This window comes from Pseudochaenichthys georgianus, unplaced genomic scaffold (assembly GCF_902827115.2).
Source record: "Pseudochaenichthys georgianus unplaced genomic scaffold, fPseGeo1.2 scaffold_808_arrow_ctg1, whole genome shotgun sequence".
Lineage (NCBI taxonomy): Eukaryota > Metazoa > Chordata > Actinopteri > Perciformes > Channichthyidae > Pseudochaenichthys > Pseudochaenichthys georgianus.
The window spans coordinates 7,501-32,186 of NW_027263356.1; the positions used below are offsets into that span (position 1 = coordinate 7,501).

A 24,686-nucleotide genomic window follows, 5' to 3' on the forward strand; every position below is an offset into this window, starting at 1 on the left:
TAAAATGTAATAACACACATTAGTCAAAGACGCAATGAGTGCTTACACTTCCAGACATGTTGGAGATTTGCAAAACTCACACAGACATAGTCATAATTAAATAAGAAAATGTCTTTATTATAATATTATGACGGTATAGGGCCCATATGGGTCAAACCCCCAACACAGTGGAGACTACACCTCCCACAATGCACCTCAACACTCTTTCATTCGACCCCTCTGTCCAACACACCTTTCAAACTCAACATTTCTGTCCCAAAATAAAATGCAACAACAACAATTTTTTTTAGTCAGTTTATTGAACATGTCAGAAACAAAAACATACAACAATAATATATATATATTCTCTTTTTTTTTTTTTTCTCACTCAAATTAATAATTATAACAAAGTACAAAAAAAAAAAAAATTCTCAAATAGTCTCTGTCATGTTCAACAGGGGCAAGAAGAAGCTTAAAAAAACGTTTCTAGTCCTACCCCCTCTAGCATAAATGCTAAATGTTGATGTAATGTAAACGCATGTTGTCTCTCCGTCTCTCCAGGTGTTGGTAAATCCACAGTTGTGGCATTTTCTGCTTTCCTCAACGGCCGCTACCCCGCTGCTGACCTGAGCGGATACGTCACCGTGTCCTACAGCTCGCCGACAGGTAAACACACACTCACACACACACACTTACACACACATTTCATGCTGGTTCCCGCTTGTTCTAGTCTAGTTCCAATCAAAACTGTTATTTTAACAGGATAATCACTTTGACCGATGGGCTTTCCAGAAACATTGGGAGTATTGGGTTCCTGCTTAACACAGAATACATCAATCACACTTTCTACTGAGCTTGTTTGGCTGGAACTGTGTTGGCTGTTCACTTGTTAGGTGAAGGATAATAGGATTTTATTGATTTAAAATGATCGTATTGTTTCCGTACCAACGGCTTGACCTGCGGCGACAGACACGTAACTTAAAATGGCGGCAGCACTGATCGAGGCTTTCTGTAACTGTCCAAGTCTGTTCCCATTTTCTTTCTCATCAACCATTCTTTAAACACTGCCAGACCCCATTCTGTGTTCCTGTTAGCGTTTACTTCCTGTCTGTCTTCTTCTGCTGATTTCTCTGACGTGCAGCTCTCCGAGTCTTTCAACCTCCTTTGCTTCTCTTGTTCACTTGTTCTTTACTGGCAACAGATAAGCCATCATGAATCCAAATGTTCATGCTCTCCGCAAATATAAAAAATAGTATTCAAGAAGTATTAAACGGGGTTTTCTGACAAAGAAACGGAAAAACAAAGTCTTGTTTTGGCCACAGCTGCCGTTCTTTCTGCGGACTGATATGACTGCACTGTGCCGTGTTATCGAGGAATAACAGACTGCTGAATGTCCAAATTGACCAATCAGAATCAAGTATTCAACTAAGCTGTGTATGTATACTTTTTCTAAGAGGCTAGAAAGATGCTGTACGGTACTGATGTTCTTTAATACAACATTTTTCAATCTACATTCAACAGTCAGTGAAAACCTGCTATGGCACATTTAGTAATTAGTTGAAAGCATATAGAAAAATAATATTATAGTAACAGAAACGGGCTTAAAAACTGAGAAGAACGTTCAAAACAACACTTTCATTAGCATTGAGTTTAGTTACATTATGGATTTAGTTATTTTTCTCTAAAACGTCTCATGCAGAGTACAGAGAAGACGCTGAACAGCTGCTAACAGAGCGCTGAGTCGGCGTAAGGACATCTGGGCCCCGTTCATCCCCCTGCTCCCTCCAGGCGTTTGTTTCCAGGCCCTGCAATAATTCTGGAAGATATTTCTTTCCCCTGCACACACACAAAACCCCTCTTTATTTCAAATGTCACAGATGTCCTTTTTCTTTTTTTAAATACCGATTTCAGCGTTCGTTCAAAAAGCAGCTCGTAAAAATAAAATCAGTGTTTTCATGCTATTGTTTCCTTTGGATCACAGTTGCTTTGGCCGGGGGCTGCTGGCGGGACAGGTTCTCCTCCCTAGAAACACATTTAATGGGAAATGTCTGGACATTTTGGGAAGCGGTTCTTTTTTTGTTAAGCTTTATTGTCAAGTTAAAAATAGCTGAGAATAAGGAGTATTTCTCTGGACGCCAAGCAGCTGGGGAGGAGTGTGTAGGGGGCTGATTTGTGTTTTGGAAAGGGAACCTGTGGGACTGGAGGTGGATTTGGGAAAGGTTTATTAAAAGTTGGACGAAGAAGGGGCACGCAAGGATGGAAAAAAGAGGACAGAGGTGAGGAAGGCTATGAGTTAGACGAGGTGAAGGTAAGGAGGTCAATTATACCAGGGTGGAGGAGAGGAAACGAGGGAAGGTGTTTCAGACCAAAGAGATCATTCATGAGGTCCAACACCTTTCTTCCCAAAGGTGAGGGATGGGGTTTCTACCTCCGGCAAAAAGGGTATGTGCGTCTGTCTGTCGGCAGGATTATGGAACATCTACTGGAACCGTTTTCCCTGCACCGAGTGAAGTGACAGGTCACAGGAAGAATGATGTGAACCACGAGGTGGTTACATCAATTATTTTTAAACTTTGTTAGCATTGCGTTGTATGACATTTGCGCTGCATTCATGTGGTGTAGGGATAATGGGGGAACATTTCCAAACTGGCAAGCTTCACATAAACACCCCCTGAATTCTGAAGAACAACTCGGTAATAGATATCAACTGTTGTTCAAATAGTCGGAGCGTTTCATACAATTCATATTTTAGAATGTTTTGTTCAGCAGGAGAATCTCCACATATTAACACCACTTTATTCATTGTTAAGTAAAAAGCTATGAAGGCACGACATCCGGTCACATGACTACACGACCCCACAACTAAGCTAAAGGTGGCTAAACCAGAAAATTAAGATTTTGGAATATTGCAGAAATATAATTCCGTAGTAAACAAATGTTTATGATACTTACACCTTTTGTTCAGCAGGAGAATCTCAATAATATTAACACTACTTTGTGACTTTTGAAGCGTAAATGCGATCTCCAGAAGGAAAAAGCTACTTCACGTCACCATTGCTAAGCTAAAGGCGGCTAATTCAGAATACCTTTATTAGTCCCACGGAGGGGAAATGTGCGCAGTTACAGCAGGAAAAAGAGCCACAGACAGCTTGATGTTACACATGTTAAATATGTGACATGCATTTAAAAAAAGTACTGAGTTATGATATAATAAAAAATATAATTAAAAAAAATACACATCCTGTAACAGTTCTAAGGATTTAGCAGCAGGTATATATTACACAGTTATTAACGGCATTTACATATTGCACATAGGTTGTTGGTATTTAGCAGCAAGGGGTGTGTGTGTGTGTGTGTGTGTGTGTGTGTGTGTGTGTGTGTGTGTGTGTGTGTGTGTGTGTGTGTGTGTGTGTGTGTGTGTGTGTGTGTGTGTGTGTGTGTGTGTGTGTGTGTGTGTGTGTGTGTGTGTGTGTGTGTGTGTGTGTGTGTGTGTGTGTGTGTGTGTGTGTGTGTGTGTGTGTGTGTGTGTGTGTGTGTGTGTGTGTGTGTGTGTGTGTGTGTGTGTGTGTGTGTGTGTGTGTGTGTGTGTGTGTGTGTGTGTGTGTGTGTGTGTGTGTGTGTGTGTGTGTGTGTGTGTGTGTGTGTGGTCTGACCGCTGCAGGAAGGAAAGACCTGCGGTATCTCTCCGTGAGACAGCGGGGATGCAGCAGCCTATCGCTGAAGGAGCAGTGAGGACAGGGTGTCCTGGAGGGGGTGGGACATAAGTCGTCTCATTTAGACACTTGTTAGCAACCACCGACGTGAAGAGCTTCAGAAGGTCACCAGTGGGGTATTTCATGCTTAACAATGTGACTTGCATTCGAAGGAGCCTTTAACTACTAAAATGCTGACTCAGTCTTTAGCTTTAGGACTCATTCCTGCACCAAGACATCACGGGAAGTCTGCTGGTGGTGAACTGTACAGCGGTCATCTTTAAAAGCCCATGCGCAGATGAGAGTGTGTGGTTGTGTGTTCCTGCAGCGCTAATCTACCTTAATGCCTGGTCTCCTCACATCCTCTAAATGCTCTCCTGGTATGGGAGGAATGCATCACTTTGTCTCCATCTCTTTCTTTCTTTCTCCGGGGGTGATGATTACTTCTTAACACCACACTAAACCATCCCACCCAGTGGCTACTGTGCCCGTCTTTAAGCCCTACAAAGACTTTGACATTTAAGAACACCGTTGACTCCTTAAGCCCTTCAAAGGCCGGTGGCTGTAGTCGTTACAATCTAGAAAGAATTTCATTAGTGTTCCCTAACACCCCGACAATGGGCTTACACAAGCACACTTCAGGGGGATCAAGTGGTCAAGTTGGCATTTACAGTACAGCGTTAGCCCAAACACAATGGGCATGTTCACCCGAGCTGTCCAAGATAAGTTGCGCGGATCATTTCCACGAAGCAGCGCCAGCCGTGATTCATCGGTTGCTGAGCCAGTTCGTGTGGAAACCCAGGGAGCCGCTTGGCAGTGTGTATTGTTTTCTCCTGTTTTATTGAGCCTGACCAGCATCTCCTCGTGTTGATGTCTCCAGGAGGCTGCAGTGTTTCTGTTTCTTTGTTTAACGACCAGGTCTGCAATCCATTTCCCAAGGAACCGTTGGTAGACCATGTTCACGGCTGTGTTTGTTTGTTCTAACAGAACAACACAGATTTATTGACAGATGTAGTGGAGAGTTTTGGAACTGGCCCAGGAACAAGAGCTGGATTTTCTTTAAGGATTCATTTATAGTTTAATGAACTTCTGCACCTTTTCACTATAAACACACCTGGCAAGCGTTATGCTCTTAAACTATACCTGTTTTGATGTCGATCTGTCATCTTTGAAAATCTTTTTTTTGGGTAAAAGTATTTCACTTTGAAGCGTGTGAAGAGTTGGGGAACTGGCCAAGGAACAAGATTCGGATTCTTTTTAAGGACTCATTTGTTCAATCTTTTTTGTGAACTTCTGCACTTTTTTGTAAAAACACAAATTGGCATGCTTGATAGTCTTACACTATACTGTTTTGATGTCATTTAAAATCAATCAATCAATCAATGTTTATTTATAGCCCAATATCACAAATGTCACATTTGTCTCAGTGGTCTTAACAGTGTGTACAGAATATCAGTATGACAATACGACACCCTCTGTCCTCAGACCCTCTGTCCTTAGACCCTCACATCGTACAAGGAAAAACTTCCGAAGAAAACCCAGTTTAAAGGGAAAAATGGGAGAAACCTCAGGGAGAGCAGCAGAGGAGGGATCCCTCTCCCAGGACGGACAGACATGCAATAGATGGCGTGTGTAAATTGAAAAGATAATACATTTGCAACATAGGTAGTCCAAATGTTTGGAAATGCATGTGTGTATAATAGGAAGATGAATCCACGAGGATATCCATCCAGGACCGATGATCCAGGACCACAGCCACGACTCGCGATCCAGGACACAGGATCGCAGGATCATCCATGACTCCGGATCCCGGCGTATATAGACACCAAAAAGAAAGAAATGTGGGGAAGCTGGGTTAATCGGAACATGAGAGTACACAGGTATAGACAGAGAGAAGGAAGAAGTAAGATGTCCCCCGACAAACTAAGCCTATATCAGCAAAACTAGGGGCTGAATCTAATCAGCCCTAACTATAAGCTTTATCAAAAAGGAAGGTCTTAAGCGCACTCTTAAAAACGGATAGGGTGTCTGCCGCCCGAACACAAACTGGAAGCTGATTCCACAAATGTGGAGCTTGATAAGAAAAGGCTCTGGCTCCCATTGTACTTTTAGAGACTCTAGGAACAACCAACAACCCTGCATTCTTGGAACGCAATGCCCTAGTAGGACAGTAGGCTATAATGAGTTATTTAAGGTAAGATGGCGCCTGCCCATTAAGGGCTTTGTAGGCGAGAAGAAGAATTTTAAATTCTATCCTGTGTTCTATAGGGAGCCAGTGTAAGGCAGCCAGAACAGGAGTAATGTGGTCCCTTTCCCTCACTCTGGTTAGTACACGAGCTGCAGAATTTTGAATCAGCTGAAGCGACTTAACTGACTTCTTGGTACTCCCTGATAATAAAGAGTTACAATAATCCAGCCTAGAATTAACAAATGCATGGACTAGTTTCTCTGCATCGTTTTGAGGCAAGATATGCCTGATTTTTGCAATGTTACGTAGATGGAAGTAGGCGGTCCTTGAAATTGATTTTATGTGGGCGTTAAAGGATAAATCCTGATCAAATATAACACCAAGATTCCTTACAGTCTCACTGGAGGCCAAATTAATGCCATCCATAGTTAGTATGTCTTTAGATAATTTGTTTCGTAGATTCTTCGGGCCAAGTACAACAACTTCAGTTTTGGTCGTGTTTAACATCAAAAAGTTTAAGGTCATCCACGTTTTTAAGTCTTGAATTTTATTTAGATGATTCATTTCATCAGGCTTGATTGATAAATATAGTTGAGTATCATCCGCATAACAATGAAAGTTTACAGAATGATTCCTTATAATATTGCCTAACGGAAGCATATATAATGTGAACAAAATAGGTCCGAGCACTGAGCCCTGTGGCACTCCATGGCTTTAAAACCGTTTTTGGTGGTACAAATAGTTAATTTTGAAGCGTGTTAAGCCTTGAATGCTTGACGTTTGTACTCTCTGTGAGCTATCTGTTCAGTTTTTATTTCATCTTTAGCTTGGATTATGGAGTATTGAAGATAACTATGAAGTCTCTTTCCAACGCTTTTGGACATCTCAGACCAGCTGTCACTGTTGGATATACTAAAGTGGATATGCTTATAAATAAAAGAAAGACTTGCTTTCTGACCTCTGTTTCTACCACAGCGGCTAATGGATCCAGAATGTGGGTGTGTGTGTGTGTGTGTGTGTGTGTGTGTGTGTGTGTGTGTGTGTGTGTGTGTGTGCGCGTGCGTGTGCGTGCGTGCGTTTTCTTGCTCCATTTGACATGTCCTTTACATTTAACGGGAGCTTTCACTCAACAGTGAAGCTTTTAGTTCTTTCTTGCTTTTCTTTTTCTTCTTCCTCTTTGTGTTGATCTTACCTTTTTTCTTTTTCTTTTACCATTTTCTCCACTTCAATTTTCTTTTCTTTGGCGTTGCAGTATGACAAGGTTGAGAAAAAAGTAATGACAGGAGATCAGAGTTATTTTCAATACTGCATATTCCAAGCTGCAAGTCACCCCATCGACAAACTAGATTAAAACTTATATTTTATTAATTGAAGGACTTTAAATTTAGAGCTTTGGATCAAAATGAAATCAAAAACTCAACTGAACTCAAAACCAGATATCATAAAGACTAAAAACGTACAGTACCATTCAAGACTTCAAATGCCTAAAAGTCACTATTTAACAACAATTTAAAATGACTGTTGGGGATTAGATAATGCTGGTTTTTGTTTAAGAAATGCTCGCAGATAATAGTGAAGCTTGTTATGTGCTAGCATTTCTGAAAAACAAAAACCAAGACACCCGTTTTAATAAGAATTAGGTATACAATAAATCAGTTATGCTGAATTTGAGTTGTACCTATATGTTGCACATTTCTGTTCTCTTTAAACACGTCACAGCTTTCCACTTTTAACTCTGATATACTGCACATATTTTGTATTCACTATTACACACAAAAGCCAATTTATTTTACCTACTTTGCAATAACCCTGATCTCATTCTAAGGGGATATTATTAGCATTGTTACAGACACAATGGTTAATTGCTTGACACAAATATCAACATATTAATTTAATATCGAATAGATATTGCTGCAGAGTGATTGCAGCAGGAGGGAAGCGTGACTTTCATGGAGTTTAATAACTTGAACTTTCTGACTCAGCACCTCAGAGCCTTTTCCATTGGCTCGCCACCTGCCATCTGCTTCTCATTCACCTTTGCAGGAAATCCTCTTCAACCAATCAAATCATAGCTTAATCTGCCAGACTCCTATCACCAAAGCCTAAAGGTTAGGGAAGCAGGAGGCTGACGGTTTAAATCCCTGAGCAGCTGGGAGATCTGCCTCTGAGGAGCGGGGATAAAAGATTCTCGCTCTTTTCTAAAGAAAAATTCACTTTTGGAACCCGAGTCTTATTTTTATAGTTCAGAGTTACTTTACTGCTCTTTCTGAAGTTTGGCACACTGCTAACAACTGAGATAAAAGAGGAATTTAGTGTTGCTTTCCACAGGCAGAACTACTTCATAGAAACATAATAATATAACAACGTTTACATCGTCCAATCATAAAATAGTATTTGTGCTACAAGCATCCTTAGATATAATTAGGTTTCTCAATGTTTAAAATATGAGATATTCTGCTCATTTTCAGGTTCATATCAGTATGTAGTGCCTCTGCTTTAAAGAGTCCTCTCCTGCTGATATTCAGGTGTATATCAGTATGTAGTGTCTCTACTTTAAAGAGTCCTCTCCTGCTGATGTTCAGGTGTATATCAGTATGTTGTGTCTCTACTTTAAAGAGTCCTCTCCTGCTGATGTTCAGGTGTATATCAGTATGTAGTGTCTCTACTTTAAAGAGTCCTCTCCTGCTGATGTTCAGGTGTATATCAGTATGTAGCGTCTCTACTTTAAAGAGTCCTCTCCTGCTGATGTTCAGGTGTATATCAGTATGTAGTGTCTCTACTTTAAAGAGTCCTCTCCTGCTGATGTTCAGGTGTATATCAGTATGTAGTGTCTCTACTTTAAAGAGTCCTCTCCTGCTGATGTTCAGGTGTATATCAGTATGTAGTGTCTCTACTTTAAAGAGTCCTCTCCTGCTGATGTTCAGGTGTATATCAGTATGTAGTGTCTCTACATTAAAGAGTCCTCTCCTGCTGATGCTCAGGTGTATATCAGTATGTAGTGTCTCTACTTTAAAGAGTCCTCTCCTGCTGATGTTCAGGTGTATATCAGTATGTAGTGTCTCTACTTTAAAGAGTCCTCTCCTGCTGATGTTCAGGTGTATATCAGTGTGTAGTGTATCTACTTTAAAGAGTCCTCTCCTGCTGATGTTCAGGTGTATATCAGTATGTAGTGTCTCTACTTTAAAGAGTCCTCTCCTGCTGATGTTCAGGTGTATATCAGTATGTAGTGTCTCTACTTTAAAGAGTCCTCTCCTGCTGATGTTCAGGTGTATATCAGTATGTAGCCTCTCTACTTTAAAGAGTCCTCTCCTGCTGATGTTCAGGTGTATATCAGTATGTAGTGTCTCTACTTTAAAGAGTCCTCTCCTGCTGATGTTCAGGTGTATATCAGTATGTAGTGTCTCTACTTTAAAGAGTCCTCTCCTGCTGATGTTCAGGTGTATATCAGTATGTAGTGTCTCTACTTTAAAGAGTCCTCTCCTGCTGATGTTCAGGTGTATATCAGTATGTAGTGTCTCTACTTTAAAGAGTCCTCTCCTGCTGATGTTCAGGTGTATATCAGTATGTAGTGTCTCTACTTTAAAGAGTCCTCTCCTGCTGATGTTCAGGTGTATATCAGTATGTAGTGTCTCTACTTTAAAGAGTCCTCTCCTGCTGATGTTCAGGTGTATATCAGTATGTAGTGTCTCTACTTTAAAGAGTCCTCTCCTGCTGATGTTCAGGTGTATATCAGTATGTAGTGTCTCTACTTTAAAGAGTCCTCTCCTGCTGATGTTCAGGTGTATATCAGTATGTAGTGTCTCTACTTTAAAGAGTCCTCTCCTGCTGATGTTCAGGTGTATATCAGTATGTAGTGTCTCTACTTTAAAGAGTCCTCTCCTGCTGATGTTCAGGTGTGTATCAGTATGTAGTGTCTCCATGCTCTAATGTTCAAAAAGCTCTTTATTGTTCTCATACTGCTGCAGCACCTCTTTTCACCCTCTGTCTGAAACCAGAGCCCAGTCTGCTGTGATTGGTTAAGTGGCCAGCTCTGTTGTGATTGGTCAACTTCTTAGAGATGTCCCACCCCTTAGCCTATCACGTACAATGTGTTGGAGCGCTAACCAATAGAAGGGTGTGTGTTACATTGTGATGTCACTATGTTTGGAAGTAAACAAAGAAGTCCAATGGAGGCGTTTCAGAGTGATTGGGAAACTCTCTCTGGAGGGAACACAAGGATTTTTCTCGTTGAAGACCATTTACTAAATACCTTTATAACAAACTAGGCATAGTAGGGCCTTCAGATCACAACATACATTGTTAAAAATATTACTTAAATCTTACAATTTAATTATAAATGTTAATTTCATCTTCTCCGTTGTGAACTATTAGCCTAATATGCCTTTTGCACACACCGTTTTTAAACGGCTGATTATATAGTGAACAGTTTTCGAATGTTTCAAAAGCTTTTTTTGTCATATGCACAGCAGCTTAGCGAGTCTCAGGCGCTCTTAAGAAATGCAACATACAAGTAACTAAACATAAAAACACTTAAAATAGTGCGATAGATATAACAGTGCAAGTACGTTGCAGGAATAACACAAATATGTATAATATAGAATAAGGTTTAAAAAAATGTGAAATGAAATACTGTACAGTAGAATAAATACTGTACACTGCAGTTATAAACATATGGGAAACCATTTTGTTTTTGTTGTGTTATCAATCGTACAGCCTTCTGGATAACGGTTTGGTCTCTGTGGTGGTTTCAGTAAAGGTCTGACTCCGTTTATTTAAGTTTGATGTTGGATTTGCACATCTTAGCGTAATCAGGATTGGTTTGGCTCCCCGCTCTCCTCCTGTGGTGCTTTCCGAGTGTGTGGGACGCTGAACAAAGTAGACCCAGAGTGTTTGTGTATTTCCACATCCAGGGAGGAGGAGGCTTCCCAGGGAATCCCCTCCTCTCGTCCATCGCTGCTTATAACAACCTCTGTGTCTGTGGTCTGCTTTCTAACCTTTCACTCTTTCTCCTCTTCCTCTCTGCAGAGCTTAATCCACAAGGTGAGTGTTTGGTTTGGACAGAATAGAGCCCCCCCCCCCTCCACACACACACACACACCCACACACACACTTTATATATAAAAAGTCAAGTCATGTAGATGTGCACATAAACATATATTTTCCATTTTAATATTCTCTTACACACAGAAATGCAAACATAATCAAAACTAAACGGAATGCATTCCACACACACACAACACACACACACACACACACACCCACACACACACACACACACACACACACACACACACACACACACACACACACACACCACCCACACACACACACACACACACACACACACACACACACACACACACACACACGTGTACACACTACTGTATATACAGGAAGAGACCACTGCCTACTGTTTATGTTCCTGTAACACGATACTTGGCAAGAGTATGTACACACACACACACACACACACACACCCACACACACACGCGCACACCCACACATGCACTCGTACTGTACACACATACACACTTCCTCACTGTAAATATCCATTTATATTCTTTTATGCTCACATTTCACATACACACATACTGGCATGTATAAACTCATTGCATTGCAGTTTTAAACGCACGCACGCACACACACACACACACACACACACACACACACACACACACACACACACACACACACACACACACACACACACACACACACACACACACACACACACACACACACACACACACACACACACACACAGTGTTCCTAGTCGTCAGTCAGTGTTTGTTTTAGTCCGTATGAGTTTGTGTGCTTTGATACAGAATAGGATGTCCTGTAATCTATAGTAGGCTTAGAGGCCCTGCAGTAGTACACACACACACACACACACACACACACACACACACACACACACACACACACACACACACACACACACACACACACACACACACACACACACACACACACACACACACACACACACACACACCACACACACACACACACAACACACACACACACGCAAACTCCCATGTTTCTGACAGAAAAATGAAAAGAGAGGCGGACATTAATCATGAAACATCAGTTCCCACACCCCTTAATAATTGGACAAATCCACAAAATCAGTGTTTATTCAACATAAAATTAAACATAAAGCCCAAGGCTCTTCAGATGTGTTTATTCACATAATTGTGTGATTATAAATATTATATATATTAGGGGTACCATCTATTACATCTGATACAAAAAGTCCCTTGGCCAAAGCATTTTTATTTATTTGTTTAATATTGTATTGATTTGGAAACGTACAATCAAAGTGTGCCACCTTTTATGTTGACCTCAACTGAGTGTACAGCCAATAATCGCAGTTAAAGGTGGGGTAGGTAAGTTTCAGAAACCGGCTCGAGATACACTTGTTGTTATATTCCATGGAATGCTCTTAACATCCCGATAGCAATGAATATCTGAAGTACTTTGACAAAAAATCCATAAAAAAATGTCATCTGTAGAAGCCGTAATACTGTAAAAAGTACAACCTGGCCTACCTGCCTGTCAGCCTTCCATCGGGGCACAAACTTACCTCGTGCCCTCATTGGTCATGTGCGCGTTCGTGTGTGTTGGAGGAGGGGCTCTGTGAGGAAGTGGCAGATTTTCTCCGGTTGTGTATTTTCAAATTCTAGCGATCTCGAGCCGGTTTCTCAAACTTACCTCCCCCACCTTTAACTCATCGTGCTGTATTTACCCAGAAAGCAGATTCCTGCCCACAGTGCTTACATGGACCACAATGCATTGCGCTCGGACTGTATCTGCTTATTTTTTCAAATCCAAAACTCTGCATAACATCCTCTGCACTCGGATACCTGGATGCCATTTCTGCTGTTGGACACAACGCTTCTTCAAATCAAATCAAATAAAATCAAGTTTTATTTATATCGCACATTTATAAACGATTTTTGTTCGATCCAAAGCGCTGTACATGTAATAAAAATATAGCCTACACTAGAGACACTTTACAGCAAATACAACAGCACAGAGACGGAGAGAAAACAGCGCTTTATTTAGGCGTCTTCACTTGAGGCCAGGAGAAGTCTCTGTGACCTGATGGGGATCTGATCTATATGAAGGCACCTGCCCATTGCCTGATCAAGTTCGATGCCGCCTATCACAGTGCGCTGAGTGTTAACCCATCGCTGTCCCCTGTGTGCCAGGGCAGGTCTGCCATCACTGACTGTACGGAGGCTCAGTCTCTGGTACACGTTCATCTACAAAGGGTAAACTACCAGCTTACATCTGCTCTCTGGTCTCACAGAGAGGCGCAAGTAGCTATTGCCTGAGATCCAGGATGTGTTTTTACTACATGTACCAAGTGCTTGGACTGTTTCAGGCACTACCACTTTTATGTGCGCAGCTCCTCTAGCTTGAAACACACAAGAATGAGCATCTTGGTTCCCCTGCATCAGTTTGAAGCACATCTGGATGAAATGAGAGTCCTGGTACCTGTCTGTGAATACGTTTGTAAACGGTACCCTCTGTCATCGTGCTGCATGTGTAGCCAATGTGCGGCAGGTCTCCCGTGAAAGAGATTGTTGATCTCAACGGGATAGAGATGCTCCATTTTAGAATGAAGTTAAATCAAATATACATTATAAAAAAATACAATAAATATATGGATACAAGCATGAGACGTCAAAGTAAGAATGTTCACACAAAAAAGAAAGACATTTGCTCAAACATAAAGAGTCAAAGTAAAATGTGAAATATAAAGATAGAAATAAATCATGATGTAAACTTTATTTCAAACGAACCGCCGCGCTATGAAGTTTCTTGAGCGGCGGCGTGTGCTCTCTGGCTCTTCAGAGGTAAGAGACGACAAAGCAAAGCGTGACATCCAGTTCAAAGTCAAATGGCGCTGATATCTTAGAAATAAAGCTTTAACCGACTAATTTACCATCAACACTGGTTGGACATCCACTCGGCGAATCCTAGTTACGATAAAGATCTTATTGTTGAAGAAGATTCAACGTATTGTCATCACGTAGTACAGGTACCATGTAACGAAAGGGTTTCTCTGCGTTTGACCCATCCTAGTGTTAGGAGCAGTGGGCTGCCGTTATGTACGGCGCCCGGGGAGCAGTGTGGGGAACGGTGCTCAGGGACACCTCGGTAGCACTTGGTCTTTCCGGGACTTGAACTGGTGACCTTCCAGTTGCCAAGCTGGTCCCTATCGACTTCGCCACCACCGCTCAACGTTTATGATAAAACATGTTTAATTACACACTGTTGGACAGATGTGTCGGCAGAGAATAACATGCGTCCAGGCATCCACACCTGGACTCGGGGCCTCTCAGAGGAGCCGTCTAAAGCTGCGGCCCGGCTGCATCAGAACATGATTTGTTGGAGGACAGGGCTGCGTGGTGACTGTGTGTCACAGAGGACATGATACAAAGACACACACAGAATGAACATATATCATACACACTATATCAAATGCACACACACGGCTGACATCACTGCAGCTGTGGTGAGAATCTGATCCTGTGCAGAGGTCCTCTGCTCAAATAAACTGTCTGCCACACACACACACACACGCACGCACGCACGCACAGCACGCACACACACACACACACACACACACACACACACACACACACACACACACACACACACACACACACACACACACACGCACACACACAATCGTGATGTTAAGTGTGTTTAACAGTTCCACAAAGCTTTCCCACACAAACAGCAAGCAACTATCAGCGCGGTAGTGAAACGTTATAAAGTACATTTACTAGAGTAGTTTAATGAAATAGTTTAGACCAGCTTCTAAACCGAGAAACTCTGATTTGATGTTGTCATATAATCACACTCGAACCGGCGCCCCTTCAGTTCCCAAACCACGTGCCTACAGACTTTAGGTGTATTTGTATGCCAATACTTTTGTACTTTTACTCAAGTCAGATTTGGATGCATAACCTTTACTTGCAACAGAGTATTTTTACGACTACTTTTACTGAAATAAAACACACACGAGAACTTTTCCACCTCCGCAGAACATTACATTACATGACACGTCACTTTTATCCAAAGCGACTTCCATACTCAATGCTGAGGGCGATCCCCACAGGAGCACTTTGGGGTGAAGCGCCCAGGGACACAACGACATGCTGACTGCAGCGGGGTTTGAACCTGTTCAGCGCACTACCCACTGAGCCACAGCCTCCCACATCCTCTTCGTCATCATGTGGAGCTCTTGCGGTAAATCCAGTAAAGAAAACGGCCTATTCTATATACGTACGGCCCGTCCACACAGCGGCGTGCGTTGAAAGCTTCGCCATTCACTTTGAATGGGGCGACGTCACTTTTCGCCGAACTGCATTGTGGGAAGCGACGCGGGGCTTTGCTGGCGTGGCTCGCTGCAAAGGTTGAGCAATGGTCAACTTTTGAAGCCTCGGCAGGAGCGTCTGCCAATCGAATCATATGCCAGTACAAGCTCCAGCCAATGAAACCGTTGCTTGTGTGTCAGGGGAGATGTGATTGGTTGTTGGTCGAGCTTCAGACACGCCGTTGTGTGGACGGGCGTTATACATAGTAAGCTTTACTCAAGTAGGAGTTTGAATGCAGGACTTTGGCTTGTCAAAGAATCCTTGTATTTATAATTACTACATTTAAAGTATAAGATGTGAGTACGTCTCCCACCCTCTGTCAGGGGTCACACACACTATGTGAAATACTGTTCATTCAGGTACGAAGACTCTCCACACTGCAATACAGAAGCTTGCCGCTGAGGACAAGTATTGAAGGAGGTGAATAATCCGTAAGACAAACACAGAAGCCTCGGTGTGCTCTCGACATGCTGCTTGGTCCGTTACTCACCCTCTGGCTTCACACACACCGGCAGCCTGCTCTTTGTCTGGTCCTCCTCTCATCACCAAACCAGACTGAAGCGGTGGCGCCCGGCGGAAGCTCGTGATGCAACCCTTGGGTTTTGCCAAAGCTCCGCAGACGATCCAGCTTTTAGACTCGGCTCCTGTGCACATGGCGCGACTCAGGGTGTGGCTTCAGCAGATACAGGATACTTTTGATTGGCTTGGAATCAACACGGTGTGTGTTTGAGGAAGATGCTTCAGAGAAACATGAAACGAGTCAATGCGAAATAACTTTCCCTCAGCGACAGATTTGCCGTTCGCTTTGAACTTCCTGAAGCAATGCATGTTTTACGGCGCGTCCACGCGGCGGCGTGCGTTGAAGCTTGCCGGTAACCAATCACATGAAGCTCCCGCCCCGGACACAAGCACGCGGTTTGATTGGCTCGAGCTTGTACTGGCATATGATTTATTGGCTGACGCTTCCGTCGACGCTTCAAACGTTGAACTTTTCTCAACTTTCGAAGCGAGCAACGGAGGCAAAGCGGGACGTCGGCGATGCTGCCGTGTGGACGTACCGTCACTCTCATCTGCTTTACAAGATCTATATATATTATATTTGGTGTTATGCTATTTCCTGTACGGCAATGCAAGTTTATTTATTCAGCATATCTGAACACAAAGTCAATGAAAGGTGCCGCATTAAGACGTCCTGCAAAATAAAATCGCGTTTATGTACAAATAGAATATTTAAACCCTAGAATACGGGTAAAAAATTAAGTATGACGTCTTGGTTTTATTTTTAATGTTTTTATTATATAAGTAGTTGATTATAATTTTTATATTTTAATTTTAACATGTTTTATTTTTAGTGTATTGTTCTAATATAAAAAAATATTATTACATTTTTTTCTATATATATATAATACATCCAATTATTTATTTTATGTTTTTATTCTATAGTAATTTTATTTTTTGTATATTATATTTCTAACATTCGTTTATTTTTGCTAATATAACACAAAAAAAACCTGACTTGTGTTTCGTTCTCTTCCTGAAAATCTAAAAGAAGCTGTTTTTACTTTTCCGTTTGTATCCCCTGCTCAGTCACGTAACGCCCAGTTTCAGCTCTCAAGTCCTTCTTAGTATGTACTATGTTCTGCCTTCTGCCCCTCCTCTATACCACTTCCAGTATCCCTCAGGGTCCGTGTTTGGGGACTTTAAGTTACAAAATACGGCCAATAAAAAAGCAAATAAAGTGAAGATCAGAGAGTAGATGTTAGCGGGTTCCATCAGGTGCTAGCGTCTCTGTTTGCCGCGTCCACACGTTGAACTACGACTTCCATTTGGTGCTCTAGTTATATTTTAAACATAATACAGATGTGGAGGCCGTCTGCAGATGTGTTGGAAATGATGCTTTTTAATACACACACACACACGCACGCACGCACGCACACACACACACACACACACACACACACACACACACACAGAAGAACTAACACAAACAGACTCATACACACACACACACACACACACACACACACACACACACACACACACACACACACACACACACACACACACACACACACAATAACTAACATAAACAGACTCATCCACACATAACGACACACACACACACACACACACACACACACACACACACACACACACACACACACACACACACACACACACACACACACACACACACACACACACACACACACACACACACACACACACACACACACACACTAACTTTAATACTAGTGCAATAGTCATATTGCAGGAGGCACAACATTGACTTCATATCTGTGGTTGTAAAAATCCCACCAACTGAATATGTAATAAATTCGAGTCGTGTTTCCAAACGATCCATCAGATATCTAAATCCTTCTGAATCCCAGCACCAGTCAAAATAACACCACTTGGTTATTTTTCCAACTCGTGGTTTCCTCCCTCTCTTTTCCTTCTCCCTGCTTCTCCTCTGTTGCCCTTGGCTTCATGCGTTCAGACCAAATTGAATTATCCACACATCAGGTCGTAATATTTGCACGTCTGGATTGAAAAGCTGCGCAGGTAATTATTAATATCAGAAACAACCTGGAACGCTCCACAGGTACACCGTTACTCACATGGTGTCTCCCCCAGTCTGTCTGCACTCCGTGTTTCCACTGGTTTCTCTGCTCCCTCTCCTCCTCCTCCTCCTCCTCCTCCTCCTCCTCCTCCTCCTCCTCCTCCTCCTCCTTTTAACAACCTCCATCACCCCTTCCCCTCGCTCTGTTATTCTAGCTAAGTGTAGATTTATGCAACTCAGCACTGCTTAAGCTCAGGACAAAGTTATAGTTGGCCTCCTGCTCACCTTTTGCTTTTTTCCCCCGCTACTTTTTTTTGCAAAACCTCCCGTGCGGCTCGTCCACAGACACATCTCCACACCTGGAGCCGTACAGTCTCTCGGCCTCGGCATCTGCATCTGCACTGTTGACAGATGTACACGTGTGGAAGGCGTGTAGCGCAGTGGGTTGTGCGTTGGTGTTGGGGTCAGGGGGTCACAGGTTCAAACCCCGCTGCAGTCAGCATGTCGTTGTAATGTCATGTGATGTGATGTAATGAACACCTGACTGCTGTTTGGAGACAAAGCCGGTAAAAAAGCAACGATGTTCAGACCGGTTTGATTTACTAAAGGGAGGTTTTGAGGAAGTGGCGCCATTTAAAGGGGAAGTGTCAGGTGAAGAATACATGTGTGCAAAATTATCAGATTTATCAGTTTTTATTATTGTAATGTTGTTGTTTTTATATATTTTACAACATTTCACTTTTTGTTGATCTGAATAATTACTGTAGGGCACGTTTATTTATCACGTTGCATTTAGCCGACGCTTTTATCCACAGCGACTTACAATAAGTGCGTTCGACCAGGAAGACACAAACCTGAAGAAAACAGAATCATAAAGTACATCAGGTTCCATAGAGCCAAGCATTTATGAAGCACATGTACACAACAAGGCATAGTACAAAAGAAACCTCGTAAAAAATGCATTTAAATAAGTAAAAAAAAGCCAAGATATTACTAATCAAACCACCTGCAATAGAATAAGACAGGTGTACAATACAAGAATAAAAAGTGCAGTTTAACACACGAATGGTTACTTGATTTAATCACAGACCGTGGTAAACAAAAGAAAATCCAGTCTTGATTTAAAACAAGTTTTCTCTGATTTTGTTCCAGATATATGGAGCTTAAAACGATTGGTTTAGGTAATAACGTAAAACCCAAATATTTGCAGTTATTAATTTGCAAATGTCAGTAAACGTTGAGAGGGGACACCTTCCCGTGCGGCTGGAGAAGATGGAGGGAGATGCAACACTACAAGGAAAGACATTGTTAAATAATCTTTAATGTGTCCTTCCCCCAGGAGTTCCCAGGGTCCTTCAGTCCAGGTTCAGTCTCCCTCTGGCGTTGGTGTGCGTCCCTTCCTCTCCGGCCAAAACCACCACGTTTAAGATCACCGTGGATACCAACCAGCCTCCAGTCGATCTCAGCGTCCTCTTCCCAGGTAAAACACACACACACACACACACACACACACACACACACACACACACACACACACACACACACACACACACACACACACACACACACACACACACACACACACACACACACACACACACACACACACACACACACACACACACACACACACACACACACACACACACACACACACACACCCAACACATTGTTAAAGCGCAGGAAGGCCACAATGACACGAGCATAATCGGAAAGCTTGGAAAGGGAATGAGAGAAATGTGAAGCTGCGCATGTGTGTATACATTCATAGATGCAGTGCAATCAACTGTTATGTATCTGTGTGTGGTTGTGTATTTACACGAGTGTATTTATTTATTTCTGATTCCCTACGTGTGTGTGTGTGTGTGTGTGTGTGTGTGTGTGTGTGTGTGTGTGTGTGTGTGTGTGTGTGTGTGTGTGCCCTGGGAAGCTCTGCTCTGCCTCTGTTATCTGGCCATCAGCTACAATCAGCAGCAGCTCTGCCGTCCACACACACACTCGCTGCCCTTTGTGCGCAGAGGGGTTTGTGTAAGCTCACGTGTGTGTGTCTTTGTGAGCAGTGCGACTGTATCTCCTGCTCCTTTTGTTGGCGTCTTGCATCACGATACGCCGCCCTATCTGTCTCATCGCGCTGCCGTCTGTCTTTGTCTCCCTCGCAGAGTTTTCAACAAAATCTGAAGATAAGGAGGCGAATAGTTTGGCTTTCCAGTTCCTGGCGGGAGCCAAGGTGACCGTGGTAGCTTCAAAGACCTCCCGTGAGTCCCACAGCAGCACCACATACTGAACGGGATTCTCACCTCCTTCAAAGGTCCCCTATTGTACTGTTTCTCATCAACATATCACAGGTCTCAGATATATACAGAGCCTGTCTCTGATTGGCTGAATCCCCAAACAGATCATTGCAGCATTACCCATAATCCCCTCTGTTTCAGCCCTGTTTCCAAAGTGCTGATTCTCTGCCTGTTACTTTAGATGAAAATAAGGAGCCCCTCCCCACGCCCCTCTGAGAGACATTTGGGGACACATGTTGATGTAGAAGAGACATGGAGAAGAGGGGACACATGTTGATGTAGAAGAGACATGGAGAAGAGGGGACACATGTTGATGTAGAAGAGACATGAAGAAGAGGGGACACATGTTGATGTAGAAGAGACATGAAGAAGAGGGGACACATGTTGATGTAGAAGAGACATGAAGAAGAGGGGACACATGTTGATGTAGAAGAGACATGAAGAAGAGGGGACACATGTTGATGTAGAAGAGACACGGAGAAGAGGGGACACATGTTGATGAGGAAGAGACATGAAGAAGAGGGGACACATGGTGATGTAGAAGAGACATGAAGAAGAGGGGACACATGTTGATGTGGAAGAGACATGAAGAAGAGGGGACACATGTTGATGTAGAAGAGACATGAAGAAGAGGGGACACGTGGTGATGTAGAAGAGACATGAAGAAGAGGGGACACATGTTGATGTAGAAGAGACATGAAGAAGAGGGGACACATGTTGATGTAGAAGAGACATGAAGAAGAGGGGACACATGTTGATGTAGAAGAGACATGAAGAAGAGGGGACACATGTTGATGTAGAAGAGACATGAAGAAGAGGGGACACATGTTGATGTAGAAGAGACATGAGGAAGAGGGGACACATGTTGATGTAGAAGAGACATGAAGAAGAGGGGACACATGTTGATGTAGAAGAGACATGAAGAAGAGGGGACACATGTTGATGTAGAAGAGACATGGAGAAGAGGGGACACATGTTGATGTAGAAGAGACATGAAGAAGAGGGGACACATGTTGATGTAGAAGAGACATGGAGAAGAGGGGACACATGTTGATGTAGAAGAGACATGAAGAAGAGGGGACACATGTTGATGTAGAAGAGACATGGAGAAGAGGGGACACATGTTGATGTAGAAGAGACATGGAGAAGAGGGGACACATGTTGATGTAGAAGAGACATGAAGAAGAGGGGACACATGTTGATGTAGAAGAGACATGAAGAAGAGGGGACACATGTTGATGTAGAAGAGACATGAAGAAGAGGGGACACATGTTGATGTAGAAGAGACATGAAGAAGAGGGGACACGTGTTGATGTAGAAGAGACATGGAGAAGAGGGGACACATGTTGATGTAGAAGAGACATGAAGAAGAGGGGACACATGTTGATGTAGAAGAGACATGAAGAAGAGGGGACACGTGTTGATGTAGAAGAGACATGAAGAAGAGGGGACACATGTTGATGTAGAAGAGACATGAAGAAGAGGGGACACATGTTGATGTAGAAGAGACATGAAGAAGAGGGGACACGTGTTGATGTAGAAGAGACATGAAGAAGAGGGGACACATGTTGATGTAGAAGAGACATGAAGAAGAGGGGACACGTGTTGATGTAGAAGAGACATGAAGAAGAGGGGACACATGTTGATGTAGAAGAGACATGAAGAAGAGGATTTTGCATAAACCATGTGAATAGTAATTAAGTCAGGGATATCAGAATCATAATTCTCTTATAAGTCCAGCAGCGGGTACTTCTTACAGCGTTACAGTAAAAGTGAAATTACAGATAAAAGACTAACACTACTAAAGTAGCTAACCTGTTAAATATATAGAAAAATCACATATTATTACAAAACAATAAAGAACTCATCCATGGCTATAAAATGAGTAGCAGCGTTTAAATCGCTGATCGCTAATCGCTAATCGCTAATCGCTAATCGCTAAGCTAGCTTGAGATATTATAAAAATGATGTTTTGCACGTACGACTGACTATTGTTATTGCACAGTAGGATTATCAAAATAAGTGTATATAATGCTCGTTGCAGGTGTATTGCAAGATCTCAACCGTCTGTGGGCCTTTCTCACTTCTCTTATTTTTCATTTCCTCGCTCCTCGTCTCACCGGAAGTTGATTTGCCTGCGCCATCTTGAGTCGCGTCCCAATGGCCTTATTTCTGCCAGAGGAGCGATAACCGAGGAACCACCAGACCATCCTCTGATGAAATCCTCAGACACTCGCCCCGCCCCCTTACTGTGTATCGCTCACTGATTGGACGATGCAGCGCATGCACTGATCTGATGCTTCTTAAACAAAACACAAGTCTAACACCAAGCGTTTAATCAGCACTGGTAGCGATATGTTATGCTTCATGTTATCTGCACAAACGATATCCTTTGAAAAGCTGAGAGTCCACAGATTCTATTGGTCTAGGTTTCCTCCCTGTGCGATCGAACTCACCGTTCTGTGTGATAAATAAAAGAACATTGTACCTTGAAAATCAATCGCGGGTACATTGTCTCGTTGGCGGTTTTAGGTATCCAGCGACCTCTGGCGGTTCTCGTGTTAATCGAGATGCTATCTGTGACTTTTCTCTCTGCTTCCAAAGTCCCATCAAAGTGCTTTTCATGTTCACTGGTCGGTCTAATTGTCATGTGCACACGCCCCGCCTGAATGTGTGTGTCTGTGTGTTTGTCAGAGCGCTACCGTATCCAGAGCGACCGCTTTGAGGACACGTGGTTGGTGGTGAATGAGTTGGTGCAGAGATTCGATCAGCATTTCTCCACACTGGGAGTGCACGACTTCAAGAAGAGCTTCAGTGGACCGCTGCCCCTGCAGGAGTACTTCCTGTCTGTCGACCACCACTTCCAGGTACACGAGTTCAAACCGAAAGCAGGTCCTATGTCCGTTCCAATTTAGAAAGTCACAACAAAGGATGCAAAGCGATTAACAAGCACTGTAGCTTACGTGATCTGCGTTTGTCAATCACGATACTTTGTTTCCGTGGGACAGAATTATCTCTTTACATTTTTTGAAGGATTTTCCATTGTATCCTCAATTAGCTCCTCTCCTGTCACCTAGAGAAACAGCTCGTATCGTGGCTGCGACTCATTCCAGGTCTCTCCGTTGGAAACCTTCCTGAGAGAAAAGACAAATTGGTCTCAACTAATGGCTAAATCCACCCTGAGAGTTTCCTAAACAATGTGTTCTGTCTTCCTCTGTGTGTGTGTGTGTGTGTGTGTGTGTGTGTGTGTGTGTGTGTGTTAGCTGCGTGTCAGTGCTCAGCAGTACCAGGATCTGCTGTCCGAGCGCGCCGTCCAGTTCAGAGCCATCCAGCGCCGCCTGCTGACCCGATTCAAAGACAAGACCCCGGCCCCCCTCCAGAACCTGGACACACTGCTGGACGCCACGTACAGCCAGGTCAGACACACACACACACACACACACACACACACACACACACAGAGCCGAGCTTTAATGAAACACAGAGACCCAGACGTAATAGTACTGTATCATATTATTTCCAATCAATAATTTTTCAAAATACGATTTTTTTTTTTATAATACCCATTTTCCCCTGGTCTCTCGCGCCCCCCCTGTCATGCCTCTGCGCCCCCCACTTTGAGAACCGCTGCCCCACGGTATCAGCAGACTTGTTTCTAGTGGAAGAAAAGCTTCTCACTTGATGATAAACACATGGAATTCCCCATAAAACCAAATGTGTTAATCAAATGCAAGGTGTTGGTATTTAGAAGCTTTCATGGTGCAGCCACAGAAAAGTACCCTAGAGATAGCTTCACTCACCCGCTTTCTGATGCTGTCTTTCATTAACACACACACACACACACACACACACACACACACACACACACACACACACACACACACACACACACACACACACACACACACACACACACACACACACACACACACACACACACACACACACACACACACACACACACACACACACACACACACAGCAATGGCGTGTCAGTGCAGATTTACAGTGTGAGAGTTGCATTCTGCCGATTTATTGGACTTCCTCTCTTTAGGTGATTAGCTGTGAGCTCACACCCACACACACATGCAAGCAGTCACACTACTGTGAACGGACACAATCTGTTACACACACTTGTACCTGCACGTGTGTGTGTGTGTGTGTGTGTGTGTGTGTGTGTGTGTGTGTGTGTGTGTGTGTGTGTGTGTGTGTGTGTGTGTGTGTGTGTGTGTGTGTGTGTGTGTGTGTGTGTGTGTGTGTGTGTGTGTGTGTGTGTGTGTGTGTGTGTGTGTGTGTGTGTGTGTGTGTGTGTGTGTGTGTGTGTGTGTGTGTGTGAGAGAGTCAAAGTGATGGTTCCTTGCCCCTGCTGTTTACTCTGCAGCCTGACCTGGCGGTCTTCAGCCCCACCGTCCATTAGCTTCTCGTTAGCGTAGCGAGGCTGTGTGACTTCACCTGCTCATTAGCCGTTGAGGCTGTCAGTGCGTCAGCGCTTGGCTCTCTGTGATCTCACACACACTCTCTCTTCTCTAACAATACACTAATGTAACGCACGGTTACTCCCAGAGTTCAGGGAGGAAA

At 43.1% G+C, this 24,686-nt stretch overlaps 1 protein-coding gene across 1 annotated transcript in view; it reads left to right on the forward strand.

The window, feature by feature from the left end:
• The window catches only part of LOC117444408 (protein PTHB1), a gene marked incomplete at its 3' end in the record, with an annotated part of 28,802 nt that extends 5,278 nt beyond the window's left edge, over positions 1-23,524 (forward strand). The window contains exons 2-7 of the mRNA XM_034080001.1: positions 541-645; positions 10,885-10,899; positions 19,157-19,297; positions 19,977-20,072; positions 22,803-22,975; positions 23,372-23,524. Of these exons, the coding sequence (XP_033935892.1) occupies positions 541-645; positions 10,885-10,899; positions 19,157-19,297; positions 19,977-20,072; positions 22,803-22,975; positions 23,372-23,524 (683 nt within the window). The remainder of the gene's footprint in view (positions 1-540; positions 646-10,884; positions 10,900-19,156; positions 19,298-19,976; positions 20,073-22,802; positions 22,976-23,371) is intronic.
• Between the last annotated feature and the right edge of the window lie 1,162 nt (positions 23,525-24,686).